Source organism: Nipponia nippon, unplaced genomic scaffold (assembly GCF_047370975.1).
Source record: "Nipponia nippon isolate SJK-2023a ecotype South Korea unplaced genomic scaffold, ASM4737097v1 scaffold_3, whole genome shotgun sequence".
Classification (NCBI taxonomy): domain Eukaryota; kingdom Metazoa; phylum Chordata; class Aves; order Pelecaniformes; family Threskiornithidae; genus Nipponia; species Nipponia nippon.
Genome location: NW_028262347.1, coordinates 19,446,929 through 19,465,676, shown reverse-complemented (window position 1 = coordinate 19,465,676; position 18,748 = coordinate 19,446,929). Strand labels below are relative to the sequence as shown.

Here is an 18,748-nt window from a genome sequence, read left to right as displayed (position 1 = left end):
GTTTTTTGTTTTTTTTTTTCTTTCAGATTATATGATTTTGGTTAAGCTTTATAACACTGTAATGAAGATTTCCTTGAAAAGTCATATAAACCCTGCTGTGCAGATATTTCACTTTTTACAACCTAGCTACAATACTCTTCTAAGCTATGGTGCCAAGTTTTTATGCATTGCTTGGTTTCATGGCAGAATTCTTTGTATGAATACAGACATTTATATGGCAGATGTTTCGTGCGTGTTTATTTTTTGTTTTCCTTTCAAAAACTGTGTTATGTCTATGCAAATTCCCTGTACTTCAATAATTTTGTTAAGAGCTGACAAATATGCTCAGCACTGTATCTTCCAATAGGAATAACACTCAAATATAGAATGCCTAGTCAGCAACTTCTGCAACACTTTGGGAGATGCTCCAAAATTTTTTGTTTCATTTTAAAGTTCATTAATTTGACACACTTAAAATATATATGCATTATAAAACCCTGCATTTCTAGCTTTCATTAAAATGTCTATATTGCAGAGAATGTGATTTTGTCAGTTCCCTTTATTTCCTTCAAGTGCACCATTAAAGAGACAACATATCTATTCTTTTATTAGAGTTAGAGTTTGATTTTATATGTTGAATCAAAAACGAATAAAAGCTTGGCACAAAACATACAGTAAAAGGATGTTTTGGCTCAGTTTTCTTTTGATTTTCCTAAATGAAAAATAAAATATTACTTCTAGGGGATAGAATGGGAGTGGATTTCTGCATTACTAAGTATATATATTGATCTCATAATACTCAGATGACAACCCATCAGAACAGTGTGACTATTTCAGTAATGCAGGTAAAGACATTTTCACACTCCCTTGAGCAGAACAGCTGCATAGTATGCTACCGAAGCACTCTTGGCTTGACTTACTAATACAATTTTAAACATCTGCCAGTGGTGTTATATTTTTTATCAGTTATTAAGAAGGATGAAGAGATTACTCATGAAACACAGCCATTTGACAAAGAATTTATATTGTAATTAGAGGACCTACTATCTAGCATTATTATATAAACACAGACATTTTTTCTTGATGTAATACCATTGATTTCAGTAGAGTTAGTTACATCAAGAATGAGAAGAAAGAGAAGACAGCAGTTCACAAAGGAAAAAAAAAAAGCCTTTGCATTATGTTTAATGTAACACAGCCTACTGAAAAACGTGATGGCTCCCTGTCCTGGTTTCGGCTGGGATAGAGTTAATTTTCTTCCTAGTATAGTATATACTATATATATATAACTATATAGTTAATTTTCTTCCTGGTATAGTGCTGTGTTTTGGATTTAGGATGAGAATGATGTTGATAACACACCGATGTTTTAGTTGTTGAGCAGTGCTTACACTAAGTGAAGGACTTTTCAGCTTCTCATACTGCCCTGCCAGCAAGAAGGCTGGAAGTGCACAAGAAGCTGGGAGGGGACACAGCTGGGACAGCTGACCCAAACTAGCCAAAGGGATATTCCATACCATATGATGTCATGCTGAACAAAAAACTGGGAGGGTTGGCTGGGGGGGTGCAGCCGCTGCTCAGGAACTGGCTGGGCATTGGTCAGCTGGTGGTGAGCAACTGAATTCTGCATCACTTGTGTTGTATTTTTATCACTATTATTATTTTCCCTTCCTTTTCTGTCCTATGAAATTGTCTTTATCTCAATGCATGAGCATTACCTTTTTTCCGATTCTCTCCCCCATCCCACCGGGAGGGGAGTGAGCGAATGGCTGTGTGGTGTTTAGCTGCCTGCCGGGTTAAACCATGGCACTCCCATACCTAAAAAGTGCAAGTACGCATTTAATCTCCCTTCCCCAAACAACTAATGAAATGGATGTGAAAGCAAAGCTGTCCTCCTCCAGGTCAAATTGTTTCCTGGAATGAGAACATCAGGGGATGATTTGACTTAAAAATACAGACATAAAATGTGACTATAAAAATAAAGCTAGGCATCAAACGTTTGGAATCTGCCTCCCTCAAAAGCATTTTGCATCACTCCCCCAGCCTCCACTGAACATGCTTACTCCAGTGCTATATGGGTAAATCTGATCCTCTGGGTTGCCTGCAGTAGCCAAGATATGCTACAGCCTCGGTTCGAATTCCCTAATGGCTCCAAGTTCTTCTTCTTCCACAAATAGCAACTTACTATGGAAAAATTTCAAAAGTCTGAGTAAAAAACTCTGCAATGATCACTTGACAAGTAACATGAAAGGATAAGGCAAGCCACCGAAAACCTTAGCTTAGGTCATAAACACCTAAACCTGCCAAATCTAATCTTTTAATTTGCTTGTCTTTTAGAATTTATATCTATTAGATACTTCTGAAGTTAGTATGAAATTTGCATTTTAATGAAATTCAGAATTTTCATTGGTGACGCATACTTAGAAGTATGCATTTTGAGGAGACGGACATCTGTCTTTCTAAACTAAGGCCCCTCTGCTATTCAGATTTAGGCAGGCAAGAATGAAGTCTGGCTAAACCACCAGGAAAAACATGGCTGTACCTCAACCAAGGATGATGACAACAGGGCCATAATCTTTTGCATATCAGCCTATTAGTTAGATCATCTAGGATGCATCTAGGCCTATTTATCGCCAAGGGGATTGAATCCCCAGTTCCTGCATTCCAGGCAAATACCATGATCACCAGGCAAATATCTCAAATCAGACTATTTTTCGCTCCTCTTCCAAAAGCTAAACAACTGTGCAGCAGATCTTGAAGTCCCATGGAGAAGAGACAGGATAGTATGTCCAAGCCCAGTAGCTGACACTCATCAGGGAACAGAACAGAGGACACAGACCTCCCTCCATGAAACATATATGCATTTTTATATTGACATTGAATAAACAACAGCCTGAAGAGATTTAATTGTCTTCTGGAGATACCTAACCTGTCTACATAGTCACTGGCAACAGAATATTCAGTGTCCTGTTGGAGATCTACATAGGCACCTACTCTGGCTAGATAGTAAAGCTGGGCACATTTGCTCATGTCCTTGGCTCAGATACTTAGGCTGTGCTTAGCTACGAATTCAATGCAAAATTTGCATTTCTCGGAAAGAAATCTCATCATATAATTGATATCCTAGTCCAAGCCCCAGTTGCGTCAAGTCTCACAAAGTGAAAAATTCATATAATTGGCTTTTCCCTGATCTTTTCCACGCTAGAGCTGTGTGTCAAACATCTAGAGGATGTTGCAGAAGGAGGATGTTCCCTCTTCACCCAAAGCAGCTCTGTGCACCTTCTCAGCTACAGTAATCCCTGTACCTGAGGTAGTACCATTCCTTAAGACACCACCTAGACCACTAAATGTGCCTTCAGTTGTATAACTCACTTCACATGGAAGACAGGAATTTACATCAGAAGTCTGCAAAATACCATCCGTCATTAAAATATATCAGTGATTAGGCATAATAAACACCACCATTCAACTCAGCCCATCTAGCCTAAGGTGTCTTTCAAATGGGTGACAAAACTTCTTTAAGGGCTATCTAGAGGGAAAAGGATTCAGAAGGCTACCTCTACTGTTATAAGAACTAAATATCAGTCTTCCCACAACCTTGACAATTTTTTTTCTTTTTACATATTTGGCACTGCCACACCACAGAATGCATACTTCTTTTGTGGCTGGAACAATTATAAAAATTGTTCTGTAAGGGGAAAAAAACCTCTCAAAAGAGATTCTCAGGACCTCATGTAGAAAAAGAAAAAGAGGTAGGAAGAAAAAGGAAAAGAACAACAACAAGAAGAAGCCCTCAGGGATACTGGCCTATGTGGAGATTTACTGATTCTCACTTTATTTCAAAGTAATCAGTTGGTCATTGTATTATTGCTAATGATTTCAAGGATCTAGGAAGCGAGTTCATTCTGCCTTAAGGGAACATCTCCCACACCAGAGTGTATTCTGTTTCCTGCCATTTAGTGGAGACACTCTCAACTTCCTATTTAAAGGCTTGACTCTGTACATTTTTTACTACTAAGTCCAAACTTGCTGTGATCATAGACTTATTCTACTGAAGGCCTAATTCTGGCTACAGGATGTATAAGACTGATGTAATACTGAAACAAACCATACCATCTATCCATACCCTTTCAGTCACATCCCTTTCAGTCACATAAAAGAATATTTTATATTTTACTCCACAGCATAATTCAATGACAAGTTTCTGTGACCAGTGTCTGGCTGAACAGACAACTAATCTCTGTGAGAAAAACTAAGTCTGTCTGATGACTCAAAGCAATCTCAGAGTATCACAACTCTTCCCCTCATATGGTTTATGAGTTATTCCACTATGTTTTTTATACAGATGGTTAAAAAATAATCAGAAGAGCTGATTAGAAGCTGGTGAAGAACAATCAGTTAATCTATTTCATATCCTACCAATACAAGACTGACCCCCACAGTATTCTTTCTAGATCTTTGTTCAGGCTAGCTTTGAACTGAACAATTGTTGGAGTTTCCAGCTCTGAGAAACTATTCCACAGCCTAATAGACTGAACTGCTAATTTTTTTTCTCCTAAATTTTTCTCTATCCACACTTTGGTCTCTGCAGGCCACCTTATATGCTTCCTCTCCCTCTATGATTTTACAATGTTGAATTAGTCATGGATTGTTACTGGCTTCATCTCTGTCTCCCCTATTAGCCACCATTTTGGTCAGTTCAACAAATTTTTGTGCTTTATGTAACTCTACACAGACAATTCTACATGTGTTTGGTTGTTCTTTGATTTTCCTATGAGATTAGGATGTGTTTTACCTACATTTGCACAGGAGCTATCATCAGTTACATTTTAGCTCCTTCAGGGATTCTTACATTATCTTTCATTCTTTATGAGTATCCTTCTTTTAAATTCCATTTAAGTCTTAACTTAGTCAGACTTTAGCTGCCAAGCTTCCATCCAAAGAAAAATTGAAGTAAAATAATTTTGGGGACAGATAGAACAGGACACAAAGATTCATAAACACTTGAGGAGAAGTTCCAGAGGTATTCAGAAATGCCTTGGTTTGAGAAGCAAGGTGAATAAGCTCTAACACTATCTGAAATGAGTGTTTCAGCACCTAAAATATGCCTGAGCCCCAGAGGACCCCTAATCTGCTACCAATGCTCAAACCATGCCTAAGTCACCTGTACAGCTCTGAATCCAGCACAAAAACATGACCAAGGGAGAGGAGTACATCTCTCAGATCTAACAAATATTCAATTAAAAAAAAAAAACACCAGCAGTAGGATCAATACTCAGTGCTTCCTTCTCATTCAGTGGAGTCCCCTTCTTACCAGGACACAAACTCAGGTTCCTTTTTACGTATTTTCGCCATCTGGATCCATCAGTCTTGAATTGCTTTCTGCACAAGAATTTCCAAAAGGACTACAAAGGGGCCTCACCTGGGATATGCCCCAGTCTGGCAAGTCATGTGATCTGTGGAATAGTGTGGTAACCTACTCTAGATGCTCTGTGGATACTCTGTGAATGTCCTTATCTTGTTTCCTTGCTTTCTGCTGGGTTGATATGGATCTCAGGTAGTAAAGGAAACACCATACTGGGCCTACATGCTTCCTTCCCTCAGTGCATTACCTTAAGTTTGGCCCCCATCACAAGATTTAGGGTCTTAGTTGTTATTTGCATTTGGCCTCCAAAATTTACAACACACTTAAGCCCTGCAGATCTCAGCCAACTGCTTTTTAGCTACTTACAGAGATTAAATACTTAATTTTCACTGACACCATGCTTTTCCCCTCCCTCCCCCTTTTATTTTTATGACTCACTGGTCAGAACTGGCTCCTTGCAAGCTGTTTTTGACTGTATTATCACATGTCCAGCTAGGTCTCGGGAATGTTCCTCCAAAAGAATTTCCCCACAACATCCTGCTTCCTTTCCAACCATGAAAATTATTTCCTTAAGGGAATATCTTTCAGTCTTAGGTGAAATCCAGATTTCTTTACTGTATGTAGAGATGTCCAATATCCATCAGGAGGAATAAATATTTCTCCAGAAATCAATCTGTCACCACTTTATTCACAGAGGGACAGTGTACAAATTTAGAATTGTGACGTATGTCCTTATAAATGCTTTAAAGTAAATGGAGAATAGCATTAGAGAGTAGAAAGGCTACCTTTAAAATGCCTGCTCCAGAAAAGTACAGCATCCTCCACAGTTTAGGACATGGGCTTTCAAATATCTTGTCTCCTTCACATAGGGTACACCAGTGCATTTCATATGAGGCATGTATTTCACATGTTTTGTCTGCATCTCAGAGGCAACTTTTAGAATTCTTCGGAAAGTGCAAATGGGGAAGAACAGCAACGTTAGCTGGAAAAACTAACTAGATATCCAGCAGCAGTTGTTGATGGCCCAACAGGCATTGGAACTACATAATAAAGGCAGACATACCCCATAGGTTTCGTCCTACAATAATTTAAACTGCTCTGTACCTGGGTTATTCTGGGTTAATCTGCAGTATTGTAATCAGAAGTTGATGTGGCTTAAAACTAGCCTGGCAAAAAGTGATGCCTGTTTGGCATCCCAGACATTTCCACAAATGCTTAGTGCCTGCCCAAAATGGAGATCAGGCATATACAGCCAGAGTGGGGTGGGAGAACGAGACTGGGGCAGTTTGGATTTAGATTGGTTTAGGCTACCATGAAGCTGCACTGTCAGTTGAAAGAAAAGGTCCTATTCTATATTTTGCTGTTTGATTTTACTGTCCCACCCTTGCCTGATTTTATTTGGATCAAGGATCAGCCAGTTTTGTTCACTTCCAACCTCCTGTCTCAGCCATGTAATGAGAGTGATAACCTCTAAGGAAGCACAGGCATAGCCCAGTCTTTGGGCTACTACTTCACTATGACTTTGTAAACTGAATTGTCGTTCTGCATGCCCTAGCATGCTTATATGCAAGCGAACAGGAGAAGTAGGTAAGAACAAAGTCTCACAGGCAGGAGTTAACTAGATCGAAAAACAGGCAACCTTATCCTTTAGGTCTGCCCCCAAGGTAAAGAAACTTGTGTGCAGACATAATGCTACTAAGTATCGGAGCTCTACTTCAGATGCTTCATGAAAATATAGCAGGGGAATATTGGAAAACAGAAATATGTTATGTGCCTACCTTCCGCAGATTTTCAATAACATTTAAGAGCTTAACATCTTTTATGCTTTTGAAACCATTCTTAATAAAATAACATTAGAACTTTCACAAATCTGTCACTTCCTGGGCCACCTTGACCTAGATCAATACAATCCTGTTAACTGTTATTATGTGCTGTTCACGGGTCCTCCATCAGTACCTTGTTGAAATGGCAGTTTTCAATGTGACAGGTCTTTCTGAATTAATTTTCAAGTATGATTTTAAGCAATAATGTGTCAAATGGATTATAAAAATCCCTGTACTATAACACCTATTTAATTTTCTTTATTCACTGCTTGTTTTGTTCAGTCCAAGAATTCTCACTTGCTTTGCATGATTTAACAGAAATCTTTGGGGGTATTCTTAAAAAAGATATGTTCCAAAATGGATATACATGTGCAACAGCTTCATCTTCTAACACTTGTACCATGAACATTCTCACTGTGCGAAATGGGTGTGTAATAATTTTAGCATCATTTTAAATTCTTGATATTGATGTGACATACCAGTTTCCAACCTTCATAGTTTTCCATTACATATGCCCACAAAAACCACGATTTAAACTAGATACTCAAGTTCTCTGTTGTCTTTTCCAGCTTTCTTCCTCGTTTCCATTCCCAAATCTATTTTTTCTTCTACATGTACAATGTATCCTGTAGTCCCCTTCAGTTCAACTACATGGCATATAGCATCTATTGAATTACTTCTTACAAACAGTGTGTTGTACTACTTACAGTGAATCAAGAAATTGCACAAGTAATCTTCAGGGTTGTTTCCTCAGATAGTCTCTCTTTGCAATCACTTATTAAATGAAAATTGATTTTCTCATATTCATGCAAGAAATCAGAACCTTCAGACAATGTCAATCCATTATGAAGCATATACAGTAGGACTGGGCAGCACTGTATCAAATTGTCTGGTTTAGCAGATGAGGAATGAGATTTAGTTGCTTAACACAGGCAACTAGTGAACTACCATCTCCTGTATGGCTTCCAGCTGCCACCCCACAACGGCACTGGTCTATAGGTTCTATGTCATTTATGCTCACCCTATGCAAGATGTCTTCAATACCCTTAAGTCTCTGAATGCACTAAAATGATAAGGTGAGGAAACGAAATCCCATTTAGAATGTTTATCTGTTATGCTAAGAATCATCAAAACACAAAAAGACCCAATATTACCATTACTAATATGAATGTGGTTTAACTCTTCTTGTTCCCTTTTTATCAATCTCAGTTTATTAAGATGTTAATTTCTTAGACCAGTTACAATGCTATGTCAGTATTTGGAAAGGCCTATCTAAATGTTAATGGTGACTAAGGTGCTAAACAATAGTAACAATATCTAGTATCAGCCTCTTCACATCCAGTCTTTGATGGGCCTGCAATTTTCCCATGCAGAGGCCTGAATCATCCATTATAGATCTCAATTGTCTACGCCCCGGGCCTTCCATTTTTAAAACTCAGGTTCTTTTTTTGTTTTTGAGGAGATTGATGAGAATCTTACCTCATATAAAAATATAATTTTTACTTATGTACTGCAAAATTATGGAATTTGGAAAGAATTTCAAATTAAAGTTTGGGTTTTGTTTTTATCAGGACCAATTTAACAATTTCAGCATTCCTTAAAATGCAGCTTTTAAGGTATTGTATACACTTGAACACTTTTAGATGTCCACAATTTATTGTGTGGGTTCATGCTATGACATAGTAGTCAATGAACTCCCCAAGTTACAGATGTGGTTTTATATATACTGGTTTCAGTGTATAGAAAAAAATAAAAACAATCCATGCAGTTTTGGGGGTTTCTTCTACTGAAAACAAAATTCACTCCACAAAACCATGAAATAGATGCTTGGAAACATTATTATTGCATGGGGTAGAATATGCTTTTCTTTACTTACTCAAAGTGACAGTTCAGGACACAAATGGATCAGAATGTAGCTCATTTTACAGTGAACTAATTGGTTTTAGATACAGATTAACCCATATCACACAAAAAAGTTATAATTCCTAAGAATTAATCAGTAAACCAGTTTTACATCACTGAATCTAAATCTGTCCTGTCCCTAAGTTAGCACAGTAAGACGGGACTGAATGCTAGAAGCAACCTCTCAGTATGAATATGAGTTAAGAAAGAGGAATCCTGAAAGAAAAGATATAGCTAGAAATCTTGCCTATCTGAAAATTGAGTTTATTTATTTTTACAGGAATTGCAATATATTTAAAATAGACCACACAGACCACATAAGGCTGTTATAATTCCCCACTAAAATCTGAAAATATATGTTCTGAAAGAGAAGAACAAAATCTATGCTTCCCTATTTTCTTCCATGGACTTATTTGAGATGTTAACAAACATCAACTTAGACATTTTACTCCAAGTTATTCTCTACAACACTGAACATCAGTAGAACCAGTATTCAGCGTTCAGGACAGAGGAAGGCACCTAATCTCTTTAAGGTGGTTCTTCAAGTTTCTGTCAGCTCCTTTCAACATGAAGTCTACAAAAACTGCAAAACCTTTGCTAGCACTTTAGATTTAGGACTTGAAGATCAGTTGTTTGCCACAAAGAAGTGTATTTTGATAAGGATGATGCGGAATAGAATGGATGGGTTTCAGTACACTGGTACCACAGAGGAGTGCACAGCTTTGAAAAGACCATACGAGTTGAAGCAGTACTAATATGCAAGAGAACTTGCATATTACAAAGCAATAGCATGGCCCCACTCCATTTAGTTACTTCAGCTTCATGAGGATTTTATTTCTATTTAGCTTCCTCAGTGCATGAAGGACCTAAGACATGGGGCCACAAAGACCATCCCACCACTCTACTTGTAAGCTTGTCTTGAGCTCCTGTTCTTTTCTAACACAAGAATTAGAAACATGACTTTTAACCTCTTTGAGACTTGAGACATTCAACTCACATGCTAACTTGCTTGGAAATTAACAGAAAGGAATCTAGTTCCAGTACTACAGTGATGACCCATTTGTATATTATGATACCTTTTGTAAACAATTAGAGCAATGGAAACTCTGTTTGGAGCATAAAAATCTCTTGAAAGCCATGGAAATAAACAACAGATTGAATCTAGGTCTTGGCGTACAAATCTATAAGGTGTACACTGAAGCACACGGCTATGACATGTCAAGAAGTGGTATTTTCTCTCATAATTAATGCTAGTACTACTGGGAAGAATATCAAATTAATAAAAAAAAATATTAGAAAGCTCAGTTAAAGCACTGGACCATGACTAGAGCTGATCCTGTAGATATGCAGTTACATAAGAATGAGATGTTAATTATGAGCAACCTAGTTCTGGTAGTTCATATGTACAGTCACACATCCAAATATTATGACTTTTTGATCCTAACAATATCTGCCGAAGATATTCTGCAGAGTGTGTTCATGTTCTACCCTTTCTCAACTTGGTATATAAATATAAAAGGTAGAACATCTAAATGTTTTAACATATAAAAGGTATTTCAGGCTAGCTTCCAATTATGTGGTAGTGGTCTCAGAAAACTTTATTCAAATATCAATTTCAGGACCACCCTACTGAAACCTGAGGTAGCTTTAGAGGACTTTGTGATGCACAATGCTTGATGAAGCAAGGGTCTCAGAGCTCATGAAGCTCTAACTGGCTGACAGCAGGAGTTAAGAATACAGATGGTTCTTAGTGACAATAAGGATAGTGATTTTCTGAAACCAGATTTCTAGAAATCCAATAAGAAATTCAGAGTCAGCATGGCTGAGGATGATCTGCAAGAGAATCAGCCTGAGTTAATGATCTATTTCACCACATAAGTTTATTCATGAGAGACCTTTCTGCTGCTGCTAAGATCTCTCACGAGGCAGTGGCAAGCATGCCATCAGGAAGAGGGCCACATAGAAAAAGAGAAGACAGAGAAGACACTGGGACTCACAATTGTGCATGTATATGGACTTTGAAGCAAGGATGTACTCCTGGTCCCATAGTTTAAATATAGCCAAAGATTCTGATACCCCAAGAGTCTTGACTATGAATAACGGAAAATTCAGGACCATAACTTCCTGCTTGTTTCTAAAAGCTGTTCCTTGGACTGGGATGAGGGGTTACATCAGCCTCCTGCAAAATATCCTCTGTAATCTTGGTCTGTATGTAGTGTTCCTGTTACAGTTAGGACAATGAGGGAACTTGGTAGACAAACTGCTGACAAGTAGATTTAATGTATCTGTTTCATAAGTTGACCACTTCTGACAAAGGGGAAGAGGGAAACTTAATTTGTTGTGGCATGCATGCCTGCCTCATTCCACTGCTCTACTTTGGTGCTGCCTAAAAGCTTATTTTGGTGGGTATTATGTCCTAGAATGACACAGAACTAGAACCAGCAGGATTTAAAAAACTTCCAAAAACAGCTTCATCAAATAAAATCAGCTGACCTGTGGAGATGTGAAATGCACATTTGGAAACACTCAGAGCTGGAATGTAGGTGAGGCTAAGTACAAGAATGCCAGGGTTATGTGAATATCTAACAACAACATGAATATCACCAATAAGGACATTTATAAATAAACAGTATTTTTATTTTTAAGTTACTCTGAATTTCTAAACCTCTTAAAATATTAACTCAGGACTCCCAAATTCACTAAGGTGGGTAGCTAAGGATTGTTAATCTTATTTTTACTGCTGGGGAAACTGAGGCAGAGAGTTTCAGTGACTTACCCAAGGCCACAGAGGGAGTCACTGTCAGAGCCGGGATTAGAGCTCAGGAGTTTCTGGCTCCCAGTCCCAAGCTCAGACCACTAGACCATGGCCTCAGGACATTTCCAGCTGGTCTTCAGTCTAAAAAAAAGTAAATTCTCATGTATGTTACAAATATGTAACATATATATATATTTCTTTTTACTTTGAATGTAATAGTATGAATGAGAACACATTGCTTGTAAGTCAGTGATGAAAAGCAAACCAGTACATTTTATCTGAGTTGCCTTTGTCATACATATGTGTATGATACAGCTCTGTGTACATACATATCATACATACGTGTATGATAAAGCTCTGAAGAAAAATCTTGATTTAAATTGCAGCCAGTACAAACAGCTATTGTATTTTTCAGGGTAAGGAACAAATTGCCTTTCCAACCCAGCCAGCATGTCATTTATATTAATGGTGAGGAATGCTAAGTTGCCTGTGTGTAAGTAAACTCTATTAAGAAAGTCACGTCCCTTGGTGAAGCTAGATCCTTAGTAAATTTTACTAGCTAAGCACTGAGCTCCATGTCAGAGTAATTACACCTTTTATCCACTGTGAGCTCTCTCTTAGCTTCTTCATACGCTTTAATTTCCCACTTCAGCTAATTTAGCAGTAAAATCGCAAAGGTTTTAAAAGGTTAGCTACCGAGGAACTGGCGCATGAATGTTCTGTTAAGCTCCATGCATTGAAATCACATCATGTAGAAGAAGGAATTAATTAAGTAACAATTAGGTAGTGATGGATCATTGACAACATATATACACTTTGGTGCTAAAATTAATCTCCCCTGTAAATCCAATACTTTGTGTATCTTATCATCTATACGCTGGCAAGTTTTATATTTGAAATATAAAATGAACAGGCCCTTCAGCAATACCTTAAAAAAAAAAAAAAGGCATACCTTCTGGCACTATTGAAACTACACACTATTTTAAAAAATCATATAGCTTCATTTTTTTTTAAAGAATTGAAAGAGTAATGAGAATAGCAAAAGGAGAAGAAATTTTTAAGGCAGGTGGTTTTAAAGTGACTGTAAGGACATTTGTTATATGAAAGTACTTAGTATGTTGGAAGTGCTAACAATTCTGTAGTATTCTCTCGCTATCTTCTTTTACATGTTGTCATATTGCTTCCTTGTATTGACAGTCAGCTGCCTAATACATAGATTGGCAGTTAGCCCGGTCAATCCTCAATTCTAAAAGCCTCTTAGCAGATGAAAAATCTTTGGTTCATTCACACCTTGTAGAAAGGATGACAGGGCAGAAGTGACATCCAGATCCATTTAGAGTATACTTCGAGTCTGATTTTCCTTTGCCTTGCACCTTGTGTAGCCATTTATAGCTGTGCAAAGTGAGCACAAAACGGATATAAAACACTGCTACCCATGTGAGGAGAGAATTCTGATTTGGTTGCATTATTTCCAGAGGTGATGACAAAAAGTGCCAGGCAGTGAAAAAATCTGGCTCTGCATAGAAAGTCTAAACAATTTTAATACAGAGCATAAAGTAGCAGCAGCGCTTTCCAAACAATTTACAGAAATTGCACTTTAGCTTTGGATCAATGGGTATTTTCATTTGCTCTTTGCTTGGTATTTTCATAGAAAAAAATACTAAATGTTAAACTCATCTACAGAAAACTAATCCTATTTCTTCCTTTTTCTGGTAGGAACATATTTAACTGTGAGTCCTAAAATATATTCTCACATAAGAAGGAACTCATGTCCTACATAAGATCTCCACTAGTTCTACCTTTCCACATGCTACTTCTAAACCCAGTACTTAAAAAGTTACACCTCTACACAACCTCCTGGAATCAATGCGAAAGCTGGTATTATCACAACAGCTGGTCTCAGTCCATCAGAGTTCAATACTGTTCTGGCTTTAGTATGGGTAGCAAATTATTGTCTCAGCATTTACCAAACAGTAATATCGCTGCTCTATGATCTACCACCATGATAGTGCAAGACCTACTGTCAAGTATCTTCAAGATACAAACTAATATTAGCAGGAAAGGTCTGCAAATACTACATTAATAAACGTGTGCTAACAAATTAAGGACCTAATCTGGCTGCATTGGAGATGTGGTCAATAATTATTTCTACTTAATAACAGACATTTGGTGTATAATAATTAATTCAATATATTTGGACATTTATTTCCCCATACTACCTGGTGGCCATTTTTCTTGCCCTTCCTAGTCAGAAATCCTTCCTGTTACGCTTGGATGCCATGATGGGCCTGTCAACTCAGGTGTGTTGATTAGGAGCAGAAATAGAAATTAATTGACTGCATCAGCAGCTGTTGAGTACTGCTACAGTAAATAATGTCTCTTGGTGTTTCTGTTAGAAAATTTCTTTTCTTTTAATCATAGTCATGCACTTCACAGAGTCATCCTAAGACATAGTTTCCAAACCTATTACCATTGTCCAAAGCTTCCCTTACCCTTCAACCAAGTGGCTAGAGAACAAATGAACATATTTTTTTATTCTTAATGTTTTGGCAACACTGTATTATAGATTGGGGTTTCTTGGGCTTTTTTCTTTTTTTTTTTTTTCCTTTCTTTTCTTTTTTCCCCCTTCCTCTTCTGGATTCAGAGCTTCTTTAAGTATTCTGAGTTGCTAGTCTGGCTTGACTGAAAATTACTGTGTGTTTGTTGTGTGTCTGCATGTGTGATACCAACTGCTGAAGACTGCTTGATGTTAGATGAGGGTTTATGCTCAGAGCTGTTCTACAGTTGGCTCTCTGGCAGAATCTCTCCTCACCAATGACAATGATGTCTCTGTGTGGGGGAGAGTCTGTTTTATAATATTACACTTTCTATGGCCTTAATTTTACTGATGGGGCATGATTATGATTTCATTTACGTTAATCAAAATTATGAGTCATTCCATTCATGTCAATAGCATTAAAGAGCTATATAGACAAGTAAGAGTTCAGAATCGGGCTTCTGGTGTTTAATCTGAAAGGATATCTGAATCACTTCATTAAAGATACATACTGAAGGCTAGATCCTCTGCTTACTTTGCATTACTCAGTCATGCCATTAGCATAAAACATCAAATAAAGAACTATAATGACAGCTGGCAATGTGTCACAGTACACGGGTTTTCTGTTTACCTTGGCTACAGAAAATACCCCTGAACTAACAAGATTTAAGATAATATTTCAAGTATGACAAAGTTACCATATTAGGCCTCCTTACCCTTGGAAGTTGGCATTAACATTTCAAAAAATTATTTCCTTCCTTTGTTTTTTTTATGTCACTCTTATGTAACTTGAATGCAAAAGATCTAAAGGTAAACAATATTTAAGTAAGACCTCAGAGACTGCATTAAGTTTTATAGCCCCATCCATAATGAGTATTATGTCTGGTAAATACAGGAGCATCAAAACAATGATCACAATTCATACAGTTTGTTTTGTAGGTAACTCATAAAGTACTATCAAATCTTCATTCTTTTTTATAAAGTGAAAAACATGTTAATTTTCCAAAATACAGTCATTCTAAAACAATAAAAGGTTTTGTACTGCTGTCTGTCTCCTGCTCAGAAAGAGAAATTGTGCAGGGGATGATGGGCCTTAATTTAGTCCTCACTGATAAGTACTTTTAAGACTAAATATTCTTGAAATTGCACTTATTTAAATTACACTCATGTAAATCTAAAAAAATATTGAGGCAGGGGGAAATCGTTTCAAGAGGTCTAGCAAGCTATCAGAATATTGCTCTACTATACCTCTCCAGATTTTTTCCATTTTTGAAGTCAAAGAATTATTGGCATTTGAGAACATTTTCTATAAATCTGTTTGATATATTACAGGCCCTAGAAACTATTACTGTCGTATATACTCTCATCTTCACTACAAGCACATGCCCCAACACAACAAATCAGAGAGCTGAGGGTTTTACCAACAAACCAGGACCAAAAGGAAGATGAAAGAAGGGATCTTTTATTATGCTTTCTATAGGTCTCACTGATTGTCTCACTGAAAACTAAAGATCTAGTTGTGCAACTTGCTTCTCCAGTACAGTGGGAATAGCAAAAATATTTTCTCCCCAATTCCCAATGAAAGCTTTCTTTTCACCCTGCTAGACCATGTGTTCAGTTTTATACCCTACACTTCCTCAGCATAAGAAAATTCTTGTACAGTGAAGCAATAAGATCCTGTCTTCAGGCTGAATACAAATGTTAGTTAAACCACTGGTGCCTTTTAAGAAAACCTTGATATAATTTCCACTCTTAGTAACTGTGGGAATTACACATTTTTCCTGTCTTTGTGATAATATTGCTGTGTATTTCAGCAAGCACACTTGGGCACATAGCTTAATTATAAGGCAAGAGACTTTACATATCTGTGCTGAAAAACAATTGGAAATCTCATCCTATGTTTTTCAATAAACTAAAGTGAATGAGACACTGAAGAAATATAAAACAGAGCAGTGACCTACCGTGGTTGTCTTTATCCGTCCTCCTGGTTGTGTACAGGTCCAGCCTGATTTATTGATTAGCAAATCACAGCCTTCTCCTTCTAAACATGGAAGCATTTCACACCACTGTTTTGTTTTGATAATTCGTGCTATGGAACAGAAAAGAAAAAAAAAACAACCAAAAACAATTGGCAGGAGAATTTACATTTCACTTATCTCTAAATACTTTCTCATTTGAGTTGTCTATTTTCATCATCTGATAATACAGCCATAGGTTATGATGTAGACGGCCCTAGGCAATTTACAAAATTATTTACAACACCTGCTGTGCCAACAGATTTCATAATAAAAATAGAACTTAAAAACCAACAATAAACCAAAAGACAGCCCTGTTGTAAATCAAAAGGACATTTGCTCATTTTCTAATTCCATGCTTCTAACAGTCAAGGAAACATTGTTGGGGGGACTAACAACTGAAGACTTACTATCCTAACTCATTATTAAGGTAGCCTAAAAGTGACCTATTACTGGGATTACTGTTAGATTCTGTATAAACCTGAGCAGACACTCCTTATCCTGAAGTGTTTACAGTGTAAATAGACATGAGACACACAGTGGAGAGAGAAAAGCTATAATAAATAGGTAGAGGGGTCAACATAATGACAGCAATTGTGAAACTCTATGATACTTGCAATAGTAGGGGCATAGCTAGGGGCAGGAACTAGGAACATAAGAAGGACAGGTGTTGAATGAAGTAAAGGTTGGTAAATCATGGGGAAGAAGATATTAAGGGAAAAGACTGGAACAAACACCATCTTACCCTATTACTACAAGGGAAAAGAAGTCTAGTCAGGAAGGTCCCTAACTGCCTGAAAGGTGGCATGTTGTGTGCTTTGTGGCTCCTCTTAATGCTTGCGCCTCTGGTAAGCTGGTTCTGCAAAATTTCCTCAAGGTCACACAGAGCAAGTAGTCTTGGAACAACAGAGCTCTGACTGTATTAAAGTAGATGCAGAGGAGCTGCAGGGAGAAATTTTTCTTCAAGGCAGGGAAAAAATGGGCTTTAATTCCCATAGACTTCTTTCTGGATTATAATACTACTTCTTTTGAGTTCACTTCTGTAGTATCTGGGTTCCTTCTCATGGAATATTAAGCAATATGATTAATATCTAATATTACGTTATTCTTTCACTCTCCCCCATAGGCAAAACTGGTGGAGTGTTAGTTTGGGATACTTTTTATAAAATACGTATACAGAGATGCACTCAGTTGCATGGTGCCATATACTCATGAACAAGGTAAGGCCCCCCAAACAATCTATCTTTTGCTCAGACTGTAAGGCTCGCAGTCCACAGGAAATGGGCCACAGTTCCTTCAGAGATCACCTCAGCCATCCTGGGGGAGACATAAGAAAGCTTCACCAACTCAATTTGTACGTAAGTGTCCTAGGATTCAAGGGCAGAATGAGTTCCACGTACAGGGACACAGATCCCATCTTCCTCTATGTTGATGTGTGACACCATTACACGCAATGTATCTTCAACAGTCATGAGCCCAACAAAAAGAGAACTACAGGAGAAATACTTAGCAAGATAAGCGTACAAGAAGCTTATGATGCTCCAAATTAATTTGGTGTCCAAGGAGCTTAGAAGTGGGCATTTATACCCCGTGGCAGTTGCAGCTCTTTATGCTCACTTGAACGTGTGATTCAGCCTCCCTACGCCCCTGACTTCCCCTGTCTGGAGCTACTTAAGAATACAATTCCCAGTGCCACTGGATCATGGCAAGAAATAGAAGTGTAATTTAAAGTCTTTTAATAAAATCCTTTCCAATATTTTGACATGAAACAACTTGTGTCCTCAGTCCCGGTACAATTGTTGGTAAGCTCTAGCAATATAACGAACACTGATTTCTTTCAGTGGAAGCTCAGTCTGAAATTCATATTTAGATTTTCATTATAGAAAACACTTTAGCTCCCGAACATCTATATAGAAATTTGCACTGTTCATTAGGCAATATATATATATATTGCTGGAGGAATGATTCCCAAACAATTTTCATAACTACAATTTTTTGAAGCAAATCCACTAAGTTTTTATAGCATATAATATGCAGAAATCTGGATTGTGCTTGGGGTCCATAGGTACCCTCTACTGAGAACTGGATCACATCAGTTTTCAAGGCTAACATCTCCAACGTAGCAGAAAATAGCCTCATCCTTCCTGAGTGAAGGCATGCATCCAGCTGCAGGCTTTACAGAAAAAGCTTAGTAAAATGTTAACACCAAACCTCACCCATTTGCATGCACGTATTTGCAATTCATATATCGAAATGGCTATTTCCATCAATGTTTCAACAATATGAAAGATGACAGAAAGACTGAAGAGTCAGTTAAACTCAAAAATATGTACTAGATTGCCTCCACTATCTCAGGTGGGAGGATTTACTGGA

At 37.5% G+C, this 18,748-nt stretch overlaps 1 protein-coding gene across 5 annotated transcripts in view; it reads right to left on the bottom strand.

The window, feature by feature from the left end:
* Positions 1-18,748, bottom strand: part of TAFA5 (TAFA chemokine like family member 5) — a 440,132-nt gene that overhangs the window by 64,715 nt on the left and 356,669 nt on the right. For 2 of the 5 annotated variants that reach the window (XR_015706840.1, XR_015706842.1), the window contains 2 exons: positions 16,322-16,449; positions 11,846-11,965 (listed from right to left, as the gene is read on the bottom strand). Coding sequence is in view for 2 of the 5 variants with exons in the window: in XM_087767438.1 (XP_087623564.1) it covers positions 16,265-16,449 (185 nt within the window). In the remaining 3 variants the exon portion in view is untranslated. Of the gene's footprint in view, positions 1-11,845; positions 11,966-16,264; positions 16,450-18,748 lie in introns of those variants that run through there. The other 3 variants (XR_015706841.1, XM_087767437.1, XM_087767438.1) reach the window with 2 other exon arrangements.